The sequence below is a fragment of the Scyliorhinus torazame genome, chromosome 9, assembly GCF_047496885.1.
Source record: "Scyliorhinus torazame isolate Kashiwa2021f chromosome 9, sScyTor2.1, whole genome shotgun sequence".
In the NCBI taxonomy this organism is placed as follows: Eukaryota; Metazoa; Chordata; class Chondrichthyes; order Carcharhiniformes; family Scyliorhinidae; genus Scyliorhinus; species Scyliorhinus torazame.
In genome coordinates, this window is record NC_092715.1 from 146,430,014 (window position 1) to 146,446,636 (window position 16,623).

A 16,623-nucleotide genomic window follows, 5' to 3' on the forward strand; every position below is an offset into this window, starting at 1 on the left:
ACATTGCAGACCTAATATTTACTGGAAAAGCCAGTGACACCCACATCCCATGAAAGAATTTTAAAGTTTTGTTACTGCTCCAAAAAGTCCCTTAGGATATTTTACTGTGTTAAATGTGCTATATAAATGTAAGTAATTGGGCATGTGACAAAACTATATATTTTTACTGATACTTGATCTTGGATGAAATTTTACATGGGAATGTGTGGACATGTCTGGTCACGACCAGATGGTTCTAAGACGTACAGGTGGATAGTCATGTTAGGTGTAGTTCCAGAGGAGCACAAAAACTCCATGATAACTTGCTCTGTAACAGATCGCTCGCTATCTTACCACGTGTGATTCAATAAAGATCCTGGTTTGGACAAGACTCCAGTCTTGGTAGATTCCTTGCTGGACATCGAACATCAAACACAGCCGGGTGGTCGCCCCATCGGACTGAGCTCTGGTCTCCGTAGCACCTCCAAGATTGGTTGCCACTGTTGGATTACATTCATTTCCTAACAAAAGATAGTGACTGCAGCCAGGCACCTAGGTAAGGGGGGGATTTGCCAGGCCAGTCTGGCAGTTCCCAGTGAGGGGCAAATGGAAACCAGGAGCAGGAAGGAATGCATGGGGTGGGGCCTCAGCTGGGTATAGTGCCCAAGCTAGAGGGCTCCATCTCACCCCCCAGCAAAGTCGCCAGCTGGTAAATTCTGGTGCCTTCGCCATGGGGCTGGGTACCCCCTCCGATGGTAAAATAGCAAGCAGCAGCAGGAAGACCTAAACAGGGCATTAATTGTCCACTTAAGGGCCTCAATTAGCCCAAGGATGGCGAGCTGCCCGAAGCCCCCACTACCAGTGATTGGTACAGCACCCCTGCTATCCAATTTTATGACGTTGCCCCATCTCTTCCTGCTTCCGGACTGCACCCAGTGAGACCATCTAGGCATAAAATTCCACCTCTTGGGCCACTATTTGAAGAGTAAGAAGCTGTGCTAGTGTCATAGCAGGTATATAGCCCCCAACTAACACAACAGATTAACTTGGCATTTATTACACTTGCTATTTGTAAACTAGCTACCATATCTGCCTATGTAACAACAATAAATGAAATTCAAAAAATAATGAATTGGATATGAAGCACGGATGACAAACTGAAGACCTGATGTGTCATTCATTATTTATTTTTTCTTACTGCTGTTATTGCAGTTTATAGCTATTAATTTAACAATTATATTTCAGGTATAAACTGTCAATATACTTATTGAACAATAATCAGAATGCAGTCATTTTAATATTTCATTGGATAATATAAAAACTTTCACATTACAATCAGACATTACTCCAACATGCTATGTCCACCTTTTATTATGAAATAATATTTTTCATGTGTCAAGTATTAACTGTTTCATAGCAATAGCAGTGTAATGAACAAAGTACAATAAGTAAAGTTGGAACTGGAAATGAAGTATATATCTTATAGACTCTGAATTTGGCTTATTAAAATCTAGCTCGGGAGTTCTTTGAGCCTATTTTATATACTTGAAATTAGAAAGATTGGACTGGCCATGATTGGGTCTAGTTGATGCTTAGATGGTTGGTTGAGATAAAGCCCAACTTGGAATATAAGACTGAAAGATTATATCTGGGATGGGTTGGGGGTGGAGATTTGAAGAATTGAGGAGTGGACTGGGATGTCGAAGAGGTGTAAAGCATGATGGAAGAAAAGAATTAGACATGGATGAGACAAAGTAGTATTGGAATAAAATGTTAGATTAAAGTTGGAACATAACGACCGAGGAAAGATGAAGAATTGACAATGAAATTTGCATTGGTGTTAGGCCAAATGCAATCTGAGAAAACTAAGAGTAGGGCTGAGATGGAAGCTAGAGACAGGTTGTGGTAGCATTGCAGTAGAACATCTAACGAGAAGGTGGGGAGCGGGGTGGGAAAATAAATGAAGTGGGATTAGGATAGCCGAAGAGGCGGGGGCCTTCAGCATGAAAAATGATAGACTAGTAATAGGAAAGACATGGGTCTGATGTAGCAGGAAGAAAGCAAATTGAGTAATGTGTGTGCATTGCATGAAAATATGAAAGCTTCAAATTTGAATGTAGGGTATGGGAAGTAGGACAGGGATTTCATTTCAATACTCTGGCTGAGTATCGGCAAAGAGATGGTAGCTGGAAAAAAAGTCTCTCGGCGGAGATGATATGAAAATTGTAAATGGCTAGACACTTAAAAATAATAACAGACACCACATTTATTAAAAGGTGCAATAATTTGCTTGTGGTTGCAGTAAAGCTATGCCACAAGAATTAAGAAACCTATCATAACTCAGCATTATTGGTGCATGAATGAGGGAAATATATTTTTATAAAGAGGTAGGACTGGAAAGTTCTGATGGAAATAGTCATGCAGACAGTTGGAACTTCTAACAATGTGGCAAAGAAATTTTGAAAAGGGCAGGACCATGGAGTCTCATTGGGGAAGCAAGAAATTTGAGAGTCATGCTTGGAAATTCGGAACAGGACAAAATTGGAGCATGTGGTGAATTCTAGAAGTGTGACTACAGACTGCAAAAACTGTTGCAGAAAATTTGAAATTAAAAGAAGAATCAGTTTTTAAAATTAATTGTGAGGGGGGATAAAAGCACAATGTGTTCTTGAATCGCTGAACTTGTGTTTAGTTCCTAGACATAGGCTGGGATTTTCCAGTGCTGCCAGCGACGATATGCACCACTAGTGGTGCTGGAAAATCCTGGCCACCGGCTGAAGCAAGAGAAAGCACTTTCAAACATGTGGCCACTAAAAGGTAATTGGTTGCGAGATGATCAGAGCAGCTACCACAATCCCATTTGCTGGAGGAAACTTCAGAAATATGACCAGACTATTACTGCTAGGTAAATAGAGAATTCCCATGATTAATGTTGACAAAGAAATAAAACTAAAGCATCACTCAAATGTTGTGATAATAACAGGATGTGAAATTTTGAGGACAGGAAATGTTCAAATGTAAAATCTTGAATGCATGGATTATTCTAAAGCTTGGTTTATGCACATTCCAAACGAATCTCTGGATTTTCACCAAATCGCCTTCAGTCACAGGTAGCTCGGTGCTGCAAGTCATTTGTGCAGCAGAATCTTCAATTTTCCAATATCCTATTTCAGAGGTGTCAGTTAGTCAGCAACTGTCTATAAGAGACAACCATCAAAGCCAATCATTATGATACAGTTAATGAAAGAAAGCTGATTTCAACTCAAATCAGTAACTTTCCATTATGTGGTATGGCATAATGATAAAAGCAAGCTGGTTAAATAGGTGTAAACTAATGTTCAATTGGCAGAATGTTGGTCAGAGCACCCATGCAGGAATTGAGGCCCTGGCAACAATTGTTTGTAAAACCGTAAGTCTGGTGCAAACACATTCGTTAAATCATTCCTAATTCCACTTGTGTGGAAGAGAAGGTCACTTTCTAAGAGAAAAGTGGAGGTTGTTTGCCTTCTTAATTCATAGGCACAATGGCCTGAATTGCTCTATGCGAGCTTGTTGAAAGAGCTATTTAATTATTGCAATTCCCCTGCCCCCTCCCTGGAATTCTGCAAATGTTTCCCTTTTTAAGCATTCCTCCAATTTTCTTACGAAACAGTAATTATGACTGAATTATTCCACTGCCCTTTCAGACAGTGCATTCTAGATCATAATAACATTGTGTGAAAAGAATCCTCTTCATCTTGCCTCTGCTTTTTGTCATTTATATCTGCGGCTTCTGGTTACTGACCTTTCGGCTATTGTAAACCATTTATTTACATTATCAAAAATGGTTAATTGTCTGCTTCTATTAAATCTCCCCTTATCCTTCTGTACTTGGGAGGGAAGAAAAACAGCTTCTCTCGTCTAAAGTTAATTAATTAATTAAGCAATTAATTAATTAAAGTTGCTCATCCCGCTATCATTCCAGTAAACTGCCAAGTCCAAGGCATTGAAATCCTTCCTAAAGTGTGGTTTCCAGAATTGGACCCAATATTTCAGCAGGTGCCTATCCAGTGATTTAATAAAGGTTTAGTATAACTTCCTTGTTGTTATATTCTACACTATTTATAAAGCCAAGGATCTGAAGTATTTTTCTGAGGTTTCTCAATTTACCCTGCCACCAAAGACTTCTATGGGCAAAACCCAGGATCTATCTGTTCCTGTACTCATTTTAAGATTAAACCATTTAGTTTATATTGCGGCTCCTTGTTCTATCAAAACAGAAGCATGAAACACAAGAAAAAAAAATGCGTGACCTTGGGGGTTTTTGAACTTCCCTTAGAATATCTTCATATACTTGTGCAAACAACTCATCTGGGGAGTTTGTTCCATCCAAGTAAACTGAAACAAAAAAATATACTGAATTACTTGATGCTCTTGTGTATTTCTGAAGTTAAACATTGTGATCTTTATTGTCAGCATTAACTTACAGAAAAATGCACAAATGACTATAAATGCCAGGAGCATTGAAAATGTTAAATATCAAAACATGAATTCACCAGCTAGGTTTAAATATATATTACAATGAATAATTTTATGATTAATTAAAAAGAAAATAAGCATTAGTGGTTACGCAGAAAGATTTTATAGGCCCAGATTTTTACCAGGTCAGCTGACGTGGGTGGAATTTAAAAATGGTGGGTGGGAGATTATTCTGGGATCCCTGTCCTCATTTACCACCTCTGGCAAAATTTGTTGACGTGGGTGAAGGGTGTGTCATGTTCTGTAGACTAGTCAGTCTGAATGATACACTACAGAACATTAGTTCTTGATAGTTAAAATAATTAATTGTAAAACAAAAGAGGTAAAGATAACTAAAATGAATAGAAACAAACTACTAACACTAACTAACAATCCTAGAGCTACTGCAAAAAAAGTCTATCCATCAACTCGACTTACTCCCAACGTACCCCACATGGTAGGTTTACATTGCCACCTGGTGGTCGGAGGTCATGTACATTATTATCTCCAAGATTTCTTATGCATATCATCACAGGGTGCAGGTAGCCAGCCCACATGCAGACCTCCAGCTCTTGTTCACTCTATTGTGGGAGCAGGCACATCAAACCACCCACACCACCTCCACCCTCACTCAAATTTGGGTGCACTTGGACATTTTCTGTAAGTCACTGTGATTTACGGCCTCAACTTGTCAATCATGAGTAACCCTGGTCCCAAGTCATCCACTAAAAATTCAATATTTCCATCGTAATATACTGCCCTCTTATCTTCTCAATAAGCTGTCAGTCAATCACAGCCATTCATGGCATCAACGTCATAAGCTTTTCTCCACTCGAGTTGTTAATCTTTTGCAAATAAATGAAAAAAAGCCACATAAAAAAACGCTATTACAAGATAATAGGGATGTCTATCAAACCAAGCTTGTACTCCTCTGTAGGCTGCATAAACATTGCTGGCTGAGCTAAGTGCTCTAGGCATTCTTGGAGCTCGGCCAAGCATTCATAATGAGGCCATCTGGCAATTGTATGAACAGAAGCAGACACTTGTTTTTCTAGATGTGGTTTCGGTATTTATTCACAAGGTTAAAAGGTGTGAAGTGGAATAAAGCTTCTGGTATTGACACTATGAATGACTGATTTGATTGATACTCTAAATTTGAAACTGACCTTTTTTTAAAAAAAAAAGACTGCTTCACACAAAAAAAAGACTGCTTCACATTAGTTTCAGAATGATTTTGCAGATTTGCCCAACTTGCTCGAGGCTCATACAGGATAATAGAGGTGGGCATGAGTGGCATGGAAGAGATAGAGGAGATATGCAGGTGGGGTGAATGGAGGATATGAGGAGCATGGGGACCATTGGGACACTTTGAGAATATCAGGTGACATGATGGCCAGGAATATGGAGGGGGGCCTGGGGGATCTGGAGGGAACATGGCGGGGAAATGGCCAGTGAGGAATGGAGGCGAGGAGGGTTGATGATGAGGGTAGGGGCTTGACAGTCTTGATAATAACTGGGTCTATGTCCCAGAAAATGGAAGCGGGCCGGCTAGCCTGCTGGCCTTGCCATCCATCTGTCTCCATTTCAGCCTTGAGCCTGTCCCTGGAGCCAACAGGGCCTGACTACATCCCGTTCCACTATCCTGGAATGAAAACCTAATGAGCAGGGATTCCTTCATGGCGATGTTTTACAGAGTCAGGAACTTTCCTGACTCCCACTTCCAGTCTCCTTCATAAAAACTCGACCCTAGTTTCTGTTCATCGTAACATTTACAGCTGTGGTTAGAATTATGATCGTCTAAATTTACTCTATTATTCTGATTTCTTTATATTCGAGTTTTAAAACATGCAGACATGTGCATCAATTTCTGAAGATTCATTTGATTTTTTTAAATGTAGGAAATAAGTTGCAGAGGGCCAGGGGGGCAGTTTATGAGTACGGGCAGAAGTCATCAAGGATGCTGCCCCATCAGTTGAGGAAACAGGCAGCGGCAATGGAGATCAGTAGAGCGATGGGGGTAAGGTGAGTGATATGTGAACTATCATCTGTGTATATAATATAATAACCAAATTGTATATAAACATTAGTGCCTGCATGCATAGATTACAATTCCAGCCTCTGACCACAGCTGGCGAGGCGACAGGAGAACATTATTGGAACACACATGCATGTGAAGCAGAACATGGAGAACAGGCGTTGAGACCCGTCTCATATTTTGAGTAGCTCCTAGTCAATAGTCATTAATACAACTTAATGATAATTATTTGTATTTAGCCATCGTATCCAACGGCAATCATATTAGACATCATAGAAACCCTTTAGTATTTTAATTAGTTCATAAACAGTTCTGTTCATTTACAAAGCCATATGTTCTCTGATCACTTCAACAACAAAGACATTGCCATCCGTGCATACTGAAAACATTACATAGTATCACGGAGTGAGTGTCAAACTAGTGTAGTTAGGAAAAACTAGATACAATATAAAAAACAATATTATAAAAAAAAAAAAATTGATAAGGACAATCGAGGCTCAACGGGAAAGAGGTCGGCTGCGACACTCTATGACCAGATGAAGCGAGATGGAGGCACTCAGGATTCCCGGTCCACTCCTCACGACTGGTAATGTAGATACCAACTGGAATGCTTTTAAGCAGCAATTTACTTTTTATCTGGAGAGCCGCCGGTTTTTCTGTTGTGAAAGTCCATGAATTCTGCATTGGCCGCTTCTGCTACTGCTCAGGAGCTAGAACCGACGCCACATGGAACGCAATTGATTCTGATGAGAAACTGCTGGATTTGTCGGTTTCACTATTCACACAAAGGCTGACAAGCTGTAGCCGCATATACAGACTTAGTCTCAGAAACGGGAGTTTTGCCCCCTATCTTTGTCCCGAAGTCGTTTTTCAAGGAAGTCAATGGGTTGATCTTGGGGTTTGTGTGGGCAGGAAGGCCCCGTGGGTGCGGCAGGCCTTTTCGAAACAGGGGCAAGGGAGGTGTTGTCGAATTTGATTTATTATTGGGCTGCAAACATTGCGATGGTGAGGAAACTGGCTGTGGAGGAAAGATTGGTTTCGGGATCGGTGGAGGCATCTTGTAGCAGATCGAGCTGCCGCCTCTACCATTCTTGCCCAGTGGTAGTGTCAGCTTTGAGGGTGCGGGGGCAGTGAAGGCAGCACTGGAAGGATGATAAGCGCAAATGGGAGGAGGAGCTGGGAGAGGAAGTGGGGGATGGGACATGGGCTGAGGCCTTGCGGAAGGTGAATGTGTCCTTGTGTGTGAGGTTAAGCCTCATCCAGTTTAAAGTGCTGCATAGGGCCCATCTGACGGTGGCGAGGATAAGGTTTTTGTGGGGGTGGAGGATAGGTGTAGGGGTCCCGCTAATCATGTATTTCTCTTCTGTATCCAAGATTAAGAGGGTTCTGGCAGGGGTTCTAAATCTTTATTAGTGTCACAAGTAGTCTTACAGTAACACTGCAATGAAGTTACTGTGAAAATCCCCTAGTTGCCACACTCCAGCGCCTGTTCGGGTACACTGAGGGAGAATTCAATGTCCAATTCACCTAACCGCACTTTCAGGACTTGAGGAAACCTGAGGAAACCCACGTAGATACGAGAGAACGTGCAGACTCCGCACAGACAGTGACCCAAGCCGGGAATCAAACCTGGTGCTGTGAAGTAACCGTGCTAACCACTGCTATATGGTGCTGTGAAGCAACAGCACTAACGACTGTGCTATCATGCTGCACTCGGATGTTATGTCTGAGGTTCTGGGTGTGAGGATGGTTCCGAGTCCGGAGGTGGCAGGGACCATGTTTGATGTCAGAAGACCCAGGAGTGCCGGGGGCGAGACGCATTGCTGCCAAATGCAGGGATGTGAGTGAGCAACCTGGCAGAATTCATCAAGTTCGTTCTGCGGGGATCAGTTGAAGGGTTCACCTGGAGATGGAAACCATTCATTGATACCTTTTTGAGGAGGATTGAGGGGTCAGCAGTGGGGTATGGAGGTTAAAATGGGAATGGTGGGACGTGGACAGGGGTCGGTGATGGGGGGACTGGAGGATTGGGATTCATGTGATATTTGTCTGATGCTCTTTGGTGGTTCTTTTGATATTTTGTATATTTATATTTTCATTGAAAAGCCTTGAATAAAAACAGTTTTTTAAAAATTCAGGAAATAGAAGCGACTGGCCCGGATGGGATCCCTGGTCGTGCACTCGGAGCCTGTGCGGACCAGCTGGCAGAGGTATTCGTGGACATCTTTAACCTGTCCCTACTCCACTCTGAGGTCCCCACCTGCTTCAAGAAGACCACCATCCTACCGGTACCAAAGAAGAACCAGGCAATGTGCCTCAATGACTACCGTCTGGTGGCCCTGACTTCAGTCGTAATGAAGTGCTTAGAGATTGATCATGAAGCGCCTTGATCCACTGCAATTCTCATACCGCTGCAACCGGTCCACATCAGATGCCATTTCCCTGGCCCTACACATCCCTAGAGCATCTCGAAAACAAGGACTCCTACATCAGACTCCTATTTATTGACTACAGATCTGCCTTCAACACCATAATCCCAGCCAAGCTCATGTCAAAGCTCCAAAGCCTAGGACTTAGCTCCCCACTCTGCAACTGGATCCTCTCTTTTCTGACCAACAGACCACAATCAGTAAGAATGAACAACAACACCTCCTCCACAATAGTCCTCAACACCGGGGCCCCGCAAGGCTGTGTACTTAGCCCCCTACTCTACTCCCTGTACACACACGATTGCGTGGCAAAACTTGGTTCCAACTCCATCTACAAGTTTGCTGACGATACGACCATAGTGGGCCGGATCTCTAATAACGACGAGTCTGAATACAGGAGGGAGATGGAGATGAAGGGCAGCACGGTAGCATTGTGGATAGCACAATTGCTTCACAGCTCCAAGGACCCAGGTTCGATTCTGACTTGGGTCACTGTGCGGAGTCTGCACATCCTCCCCGTGTGTGCGTGGGTTTCCTCCCAGGTGCTCCAGTTTCCTCCCACAGTCCAAAGATGTGCAGGTTAGGTGGATTGGCCATGATAAATTGCCCTTAGTGTTGGGTGGGGTTACTGGGTTATGGGAATAGGGTGGAGGTATTGATCTTGGGTAGGGTGCTCTTTCCAAGAGCCGGTGTAGACTCGATGGGCCGAATGGCCTCCTTCTGCACTGTAAATTCTATCTATAACCTAGTGGCGTGGTGTAGCGACAACAACAATCTCTCCCTCAATGCCAGCAAAACTAAAGAGCTGGTCATTGACTTCAGGAAGCAAAGTACTGTACACACCCCTGTTAGCATCAACGGGGCAGAGGTGGAGATGGTTAGCAGTTTCAAATTCCTAGGAGTGCACATCTCCAAAAATCTGTCCTGGTCCACCCACGTCGACGCTACCACCAAGAACGCACAACAGTGCCTATACTTCCTCAGGAAACTAAGGAGATTCGGCATGTCCACATTAACCCTTACCAACTTTTACAGATGCACCATAGAAAGCATCCTATCGGGCTGCATCACAGCCTAGTATGGCAACTGCTCGGCCCAGGACCGTGAACACCGCCCAGTCTATCTCACGAACCTGCCTCCCATCCATTGACTCCATCTACACCTCCTGCTGCCTGGGGAAAGTGGGCAGCATAATCAAAGACCCCTCCCACCCGACTTGCTCACTCTTCCAACTTCTTCCATCGGGCAGGAGATACAGAAGTCTGAGAACACTCACGAACAGACTCCAACAGCTTCTTCCCCACTCACCAGACTCCTAAATGACCCTCTTATGGACTGACCTCATTAACACTACACCCTGTATGCTTCATCCGATGCCAGTGCTTATGTAGTTACATTGTATATGTTGTGTTACCCTATTATGTATTTTCTTTCATTCCCTTTTCTTCTCATGTACTTAATGATCTGTTGAGCTGCTTGCAGAAAAATACTTTCCACTATACCTCAGTACACGTGACAATAAACAAATCCAATCCAAGTAGGTCATTCAGCCCGTTGAGCTTGTTCTTCCATTCAAGCAGATTAAGGCTGATAATCTACCTCTTATGCCATTTTTTTCCACTATACCTAGATGTCAATCTTCCCCAGAAATCCATTGACTGAGCTTCTACGGCCCGCTGGGACAGAGAATTCAAAAGATTCACTACCCTCTGAATGAAGAAATTCCTCCATCTCCGTCTTAAATGGCCTGCTCCTTATTGTGAGACCGTGTCCCCAGGTTCCAAGCTCACCAGCCAAGGGAAACATCCTATCCATATCTGTCCTGTCACACCATGTAAGAATTCTGCAAGTTTCTATGAGATCAACTCTCATCCTTCCAAACTCCAGAATACAGGCCCAGTTTCTTCAATCACTACTCATAAAACAATCCCCTGCCATCCCAGTAGTCAGTCTGATGAACCTTTGTTGCACTCATGAGACCATAAGACATGGGAGCAGAATTAGGCCACTCAGCCCATCAAGTCTGCTCCGCCGTTCAATCATGGCTGATATTTTTCTCATCTCCATTCTCCTGCCTCCTCCCCATAATCCCTGATCCCCTTTATTAATCAAGAACCTATCTATCTCTGCCTTAATGACACTCAGTGACTTGGCCTCCACAGCCTTCTGCGACAGTTTCACAGATTCACCACCCTCTGGCTGAAGAAATTCCTCCTCATCTCTGTTTTAAAGGATCCTCCCTTCAGTCTGAGATATTGTCCTATGGTTCTAGTTTTTCCTACAAGTGGAAACAACCTCTCCACGTCCACTCTATCCAGGCCTCGCAGTATCCTGTAAGTTTCAAAGATCCCCCCCCCCCCCCCCCTCATCCTTCTAAACTCCAACGATTACAGACCCAGAGTCCTCAACCGTTCCTCATACGACAAGCTGTTCATTCCAGGGATCATTCTTGTGAACCTCCAAGGCTAGCACATCCTTCCTTAGATATGGGGCCCAAAACTGCTCACAATACTTCAAATGGGGTCTGACCAAAGCCTTGTACAGCCTCAGAATAACATCCCTGGTTCTGTATTCTGGCCCTCTTGACATGAATGCTAACATTGCATTTGGCTTCTTAACTGATGGCTGAACCTGCACATTAACCTTGAGGGAATCGTGAACAAGGACTCCCAAGCCCCTTTGTGCTTCTGATTTCCTAAGCATTTCCCTATTTAGAAAATAATCTATGCCTAAATTCCTCATTCCAAAGTGCATAACCTCACACATTTCCATATTGCCTACTCTTCTAGCCTGTCCAAATCCTTCTGCAGCTGCCTTGCTTCCTCAATACTACCTGTCTCTCTACAGATCTTTGTATCATCTGCAAACTTCACAACAGTGCCTTCAGTACCTTCTTCCAGATCATTAATGTATATTGTGAAAAGTTGTGGTCTCAGCACCGACCCCGAGGCACCCCACTAGTCACCGGCTGCCATCCTGAAAATGACTCCTTTATCCTCGCTCTCGCTCTCTGCCTTCTGCCAGTCAGCCAATCCTCTATCCATGCAAGGATCTCACCCTTAACACCATGAGCTCTTAACTCATTTAATAGTCTCCTATGCGGCACCTTGTCAAAGGCCTTTTGGAAATCTAAATAAATCAAGTGCACTGGTTCTCCTTTGTCTAACTTCCTTCTTAGCTCCTTAAAGAACTCTGACAGATTTGCCAGACATGACCTCCCTTTGACAAACCTTGCTGACTCAGTCATATTTTACAATGCACTTCCAAGTACTCCGCGATCTCATCTTTAATAACTGACTCTAAAATCTTACCAATGACAGAGTCTGGCCAACCGGCCTATAATTTCCCGTCTTCTGCCTCCCTCCCTTAAACAGTGATATTACATTCGCCACTTTCCAGTCCTCTGGGACCCTTCCTGTATTCAGTGATTCCTTAAAGATCACCACCAATGCCTCCACAATTTCCTCAGCTATCACTTTTAGGACCCTGGGGTGTAGTCCATCTGTCTAGGTGATGTATCCACCTTCAGACCTTTTGGTTTCCCCAGAACCTTCTCCTTAGTGATGGCCACTGCACTCACCTCTGCCCCCTGGTTCTCCTGGCATCCCACTGGTGTCTTCCACCGTGAAGACTGATGCAAAGTAACTATTCAGTTTGTCTGCCATTTCTTTGTTTCCTATTCTTACTTCTCCAGCCACGTTTTCCAGTAGTCCAATTGTCTATTTTTGCCTCTTACCTTTTATATATTGAAAGAAACTCTTCCTAACTACTTTTATATTACTAGCTAGCGTGTACTCCTATTTCATCTCCCCCTTGCTTTTTTAGTTGTCTTCTGCTTGCTTTTAAAGGATTCCCAATCCTCTGGCTTCCCACTAATCATTGCCACTTTGTATGCTTTTTCTTTTGCTTCTATGCTGTCCTTCTTGATTTCCCTCCTCAACCATGGATGCCTTGTCCTGCCCTTAGCATGCTTCCTCCTCCTTCGGATGAATTTCTGCTATGCATCCTGAATAACCCCCAAAAACTCCTGCCATTGCTGTTCCACTGACTGCCCTGCTCGGCTCTTTGGCAAGTATAGACTTTCTTAGATAAGGACACCAAAACTGCATACAGTATTCCAGGTGTGGTCTCATCAAGGCTCGATACAATTGCAGCAAGGCATCTTTACTTCTGTACTCAAATCCCCTTGCTATGAAGGCCAACATACCATCTGCCTTCCTAATTGCTTGCTGCACCTGCATGCTAGCTGTTCACTTTGTAAAGATATTTTATTCCAAACTTAAATAACAACACCACGTTCCAACAAAACAGAGTTAACAGTTTGTACATCTTTCCCCCTTTCGTTCCGCACCCCCCCCCTGCCAAACAGCTCCTCCAATATTATCATGAACGGCCTCCACCATACCTTGAAGCCCTTCTCCGACCCCCTTAAATCAAACTTAGTCTTTCCCAACCAGAGAAACCTGTACAGATCCCCCAGCCAGGCTGCAATCCCCGGTTGCGTATCCGACCTCCAGCAGCTCTGAAACCTCTTAAGACCCCAAAGATTGCCACCATTGGGTCCGGCTTCACCTCGGCCCCCACTATCCACGATAAGGTCCCAAATACTGCCTCCTAGAAGCTCTCCCAACATCTCTCAACCACAAAACATGTGAACATGATTCGCCGGCCCCTGTCAACACTTTACATACCCATCTGTTACCCTCGGGAAGAACTCACTCATCTGAGCCCGTGTCAGGTGTACCCTGTGCACTACTTCAAACTGAATTAAGCCCATTCTCGCACAGGAGGAAGTTGAGTTCACTCGCCACATCGCCTCACACCAGAACCCCCATCTTATCTCTCTCCCCAACTCTTCCCCCCCCCCCCTCCCATTTCCGCTTAATCCTTTCCAGCAGCGCCTCATCATGCTCTCCCAGCCACTCGTAAACGTTCCTGATCCTGCCCTTCCCCACCTCACCTGGGAGTAACAATTTCTCTAGCCGTGTATACTCTGGTTGTAGGGACGCCAGTAGCTCCTTACGCACACACTCCCGCACTTGTCAGTACCTAAACTCACTCTCCCTCGGTAATTTAAACCTCTCCCGCAGCTCATCCAATCCAGCGAATTTCCCCTCCTCCCTGACCCGCTCCAACCCCTCCTCCCTCCACCGCCTATACATCCTATCCATCCGCCCCGGCTTAAACCTGTGGTTCCAATAGAATGGTGTCAGCACCGACACGTGGCTGAGTTTATAGTGCCTCCTCCACTGATTCCAGAACTTAATAGTTGACTCCACCTCTGGACTCCCCGTATACAGGAGCGAGCAGCAACGGGGCTGTCACCAGAGTCTGCATTCTGGAGCCCTTGCAGGCCTCCTCCTCCAACCTGATCCACTTTACCCCTCCCCACCAGTGCCTCACCTTCTTCACATTCGCTGCCCAGCAGTAGTGCATCAGATTTGGGAGCGCCAGCCCCCCTTCCTGCTTCTGTCATTGTAGTAGGGCACTCCTCACCCCCCGGCACCTTCCCTGCCCACACAAAATCCAAGAACAGTGCCTCCACCTTCCAGAAAAAGACTATAGAAGGAAAAATCGTGAGGGACTGAAAGACTAACAGGAGCCTAGGCAGCACATCTTTACTACCTGCCAATGTCAAATGCAACATATCCCACCTTTCAAAGTCCCCTTTAACCTCTTCCACTAACCCTACCAAGCTTCATATCTGCATTGTGACCCACTCATGCTTTACCTGAAATCCTCCTGAAAATGCAAATACACCACGCGCTGGATTCTCCATTGTCGGGACTCTGCATTACGACAGCAGCACACCCACGCCTGAGGATTTCCCAATGGTGTGGGGCTCCCCACAATGGGAAACCCCATTGGTTGGCTGGCGGGACAGAGAATCCCGCTGCCGGTGCGCACTTGCTGCACCAGAAAATTGGTGTGGCGGGATGGAGAATCCCACTTTATATCCACTGGTTCTCCTTTATCTACACTACCAAGTAATATCCTCAAAATACAGCAGCAACAGTGTTTAGAAATTTAAATTGAGAACATTCTGACATTAAACTGTTATTCGCAGAAATCTAACAACCATGATTCGGTCAGAAAAATGTAAATGAAAGTGAAAATGGTTACTTATGTCAGCTACTTTCTTTTCCATTTCTTTTCTGTTTCTGAGGTACATTGGCCACACGTGTCCATCAAAGTTTCCAGGTGGATCAGGTGGGTCATAGACTCTTGAACTACAATAAAGAGATTCTGTTCAGTTTTAGATCATTTGATGATAATGATGTGTTTAAAGCATTTTTAATCAGACCTTACCATCGTCTTCTCTTGCATTCTTCATATGGAATGGAGAGATAGTAGCGTTGATTAAAAACATCATTCAAGGGCCTAAAAACAAATGTGTGTGTAAAGCACTACATACAGCATTATAAATCCAGTCATATGTATCAACACCCTCACATTTGAGAGTGGAATACAGGATCCACAAAATTCCTGTTAGGACTGGTTTTAAAAACCTCTTCAAGCTCCTTGTTCGGAGTTAATTTAAATGGGAACTGGTGCATTCATTTATTTCTGTGCTTCAGCAGTTGGTAAAGGTGAAGCAAACTGAAGGCTGCATGGTGGCACAATGGTTAGCACTGCTGCCTACAGCACCGAGAACCCGGGTTTGATCCTGGCCCCAGGTCACTGTCTGTGTGGAGTTTGCATATTCTCCCCATGTCTGCGTGGGTTTGACCCCTACAACCCAAAGATGTGCAGAGTAGGTGGATTGGTTCGGCTAAATTGCCCCGTAATTGGAAAAAAAAATAATTGGGTACTCTAAATTTGTAAAAACGAAAATTGAAGCAAACTGAACACTGCTGTGGCACAAATAATTGGTGCTCCCATGTTCCAAGCAGAGTTGTTACCTTGATATTGACCAGTCCAATAATTTCTTTCCAACCCAGTTAATTTTTAGTTTCTGTATAACAATTTAATAAAACTATAAATTAATTAGCATATTACATCAACTGATTATTTTTCAAAGACACAGCAAACTTACTTATAGTTGTAAAGGAGGAAACCTTCTACTAGTAGGATATTGGGGCCTTTGTTCTCTGATAAAATTGGAGCTTTTTGCTCAATGTGCACAGTAGTCATGTTCTCCATCCAGGCATAAACTGTATTCATCATGGCTTCCATGTCCAGAGCTGTGATAACTAAATGTTAATAAAATAATTACTGGCAGATGAGAAACTAATACTCTTTAAAAACATAAAACACAAATGTCTGCACACATGTAAATGCATTTTTTCCCTTTTTAGTACATACAGCAGAGTTCTATTCATTTCCCTATGGAGGTTCACTGGTTTTGAGTTCCAACACTATTAACATTTGGTTTGGTGCATAAATGAAGTCAAGAGCCTGAAAGGAGAGCCACATCCAGGTGGAACATTTCAGTTCCATGAGAGGGCACAGGAGAAATCAAAAGGGTTTGGAGAGACTGAGGAAGGGAAGATACTGAAAGCATTTTTCTCATGATTAGTTGAAAATATATCACAGATTTAAGTAGTGGTAAAGAAAATACATTTTCCAACATTAAGACAATTCCTTTTGCATGTTCCACCATCTAATACAGTATGTTAAATATTTGTTATATGTTTCTGTAGGTTCTTGTAAGTTTGAATTATGCAGATCCCAGATCTGTTT

General features: G+C 43.7%; 1 protein-coding gene across 5 annotated transcripts in view; it reads right to left on the reverse strand.

Annotated features, from left to right (window-relative positions):
* Positions 1-1,150: 1,150 nt before the first annotated feature.
* Positions 1,151-16,623, reverse strand: part of LOC140429512 (nicotinamide riboside kinase 1-like) — a 53,505-nt gene continuing 38,032 nt past the window's right edge. For 3 of the 5 annotated variants that reach the window (XM_072516602.1, XM_072516604.1, XM_072516603.1), the window contains exons 5-9: positions 15,977-16,133; positions 15,250-15,321; positions 15,064-15,170; positions 4,272-4,356; positions 1,151-3,176 (exon numbers count right to left, since the gene is read on the reverse strand). In XM_072516602.1, the coding sequence (XP_072372703.1) occupies positions 3,158-3,176; positions 4,272-4,356; positions 15,064-15,170; positions 15,250-15,321; positions 15,977-16,133 (440 nt within the window). In that variant the 3' untranslated portion in view covers positions 1,151-3,157. The remainder of the gene's footprint in view (positions 3,177-4,271; positions 4,357-15,063; positions 15,171-15,249; positions 15,322-15,976; positions 16,134-16,623) is intronic. The other 2 variants (XM_072516606.1, XM_072516607.1) reach the window with 2 other exon arrangements.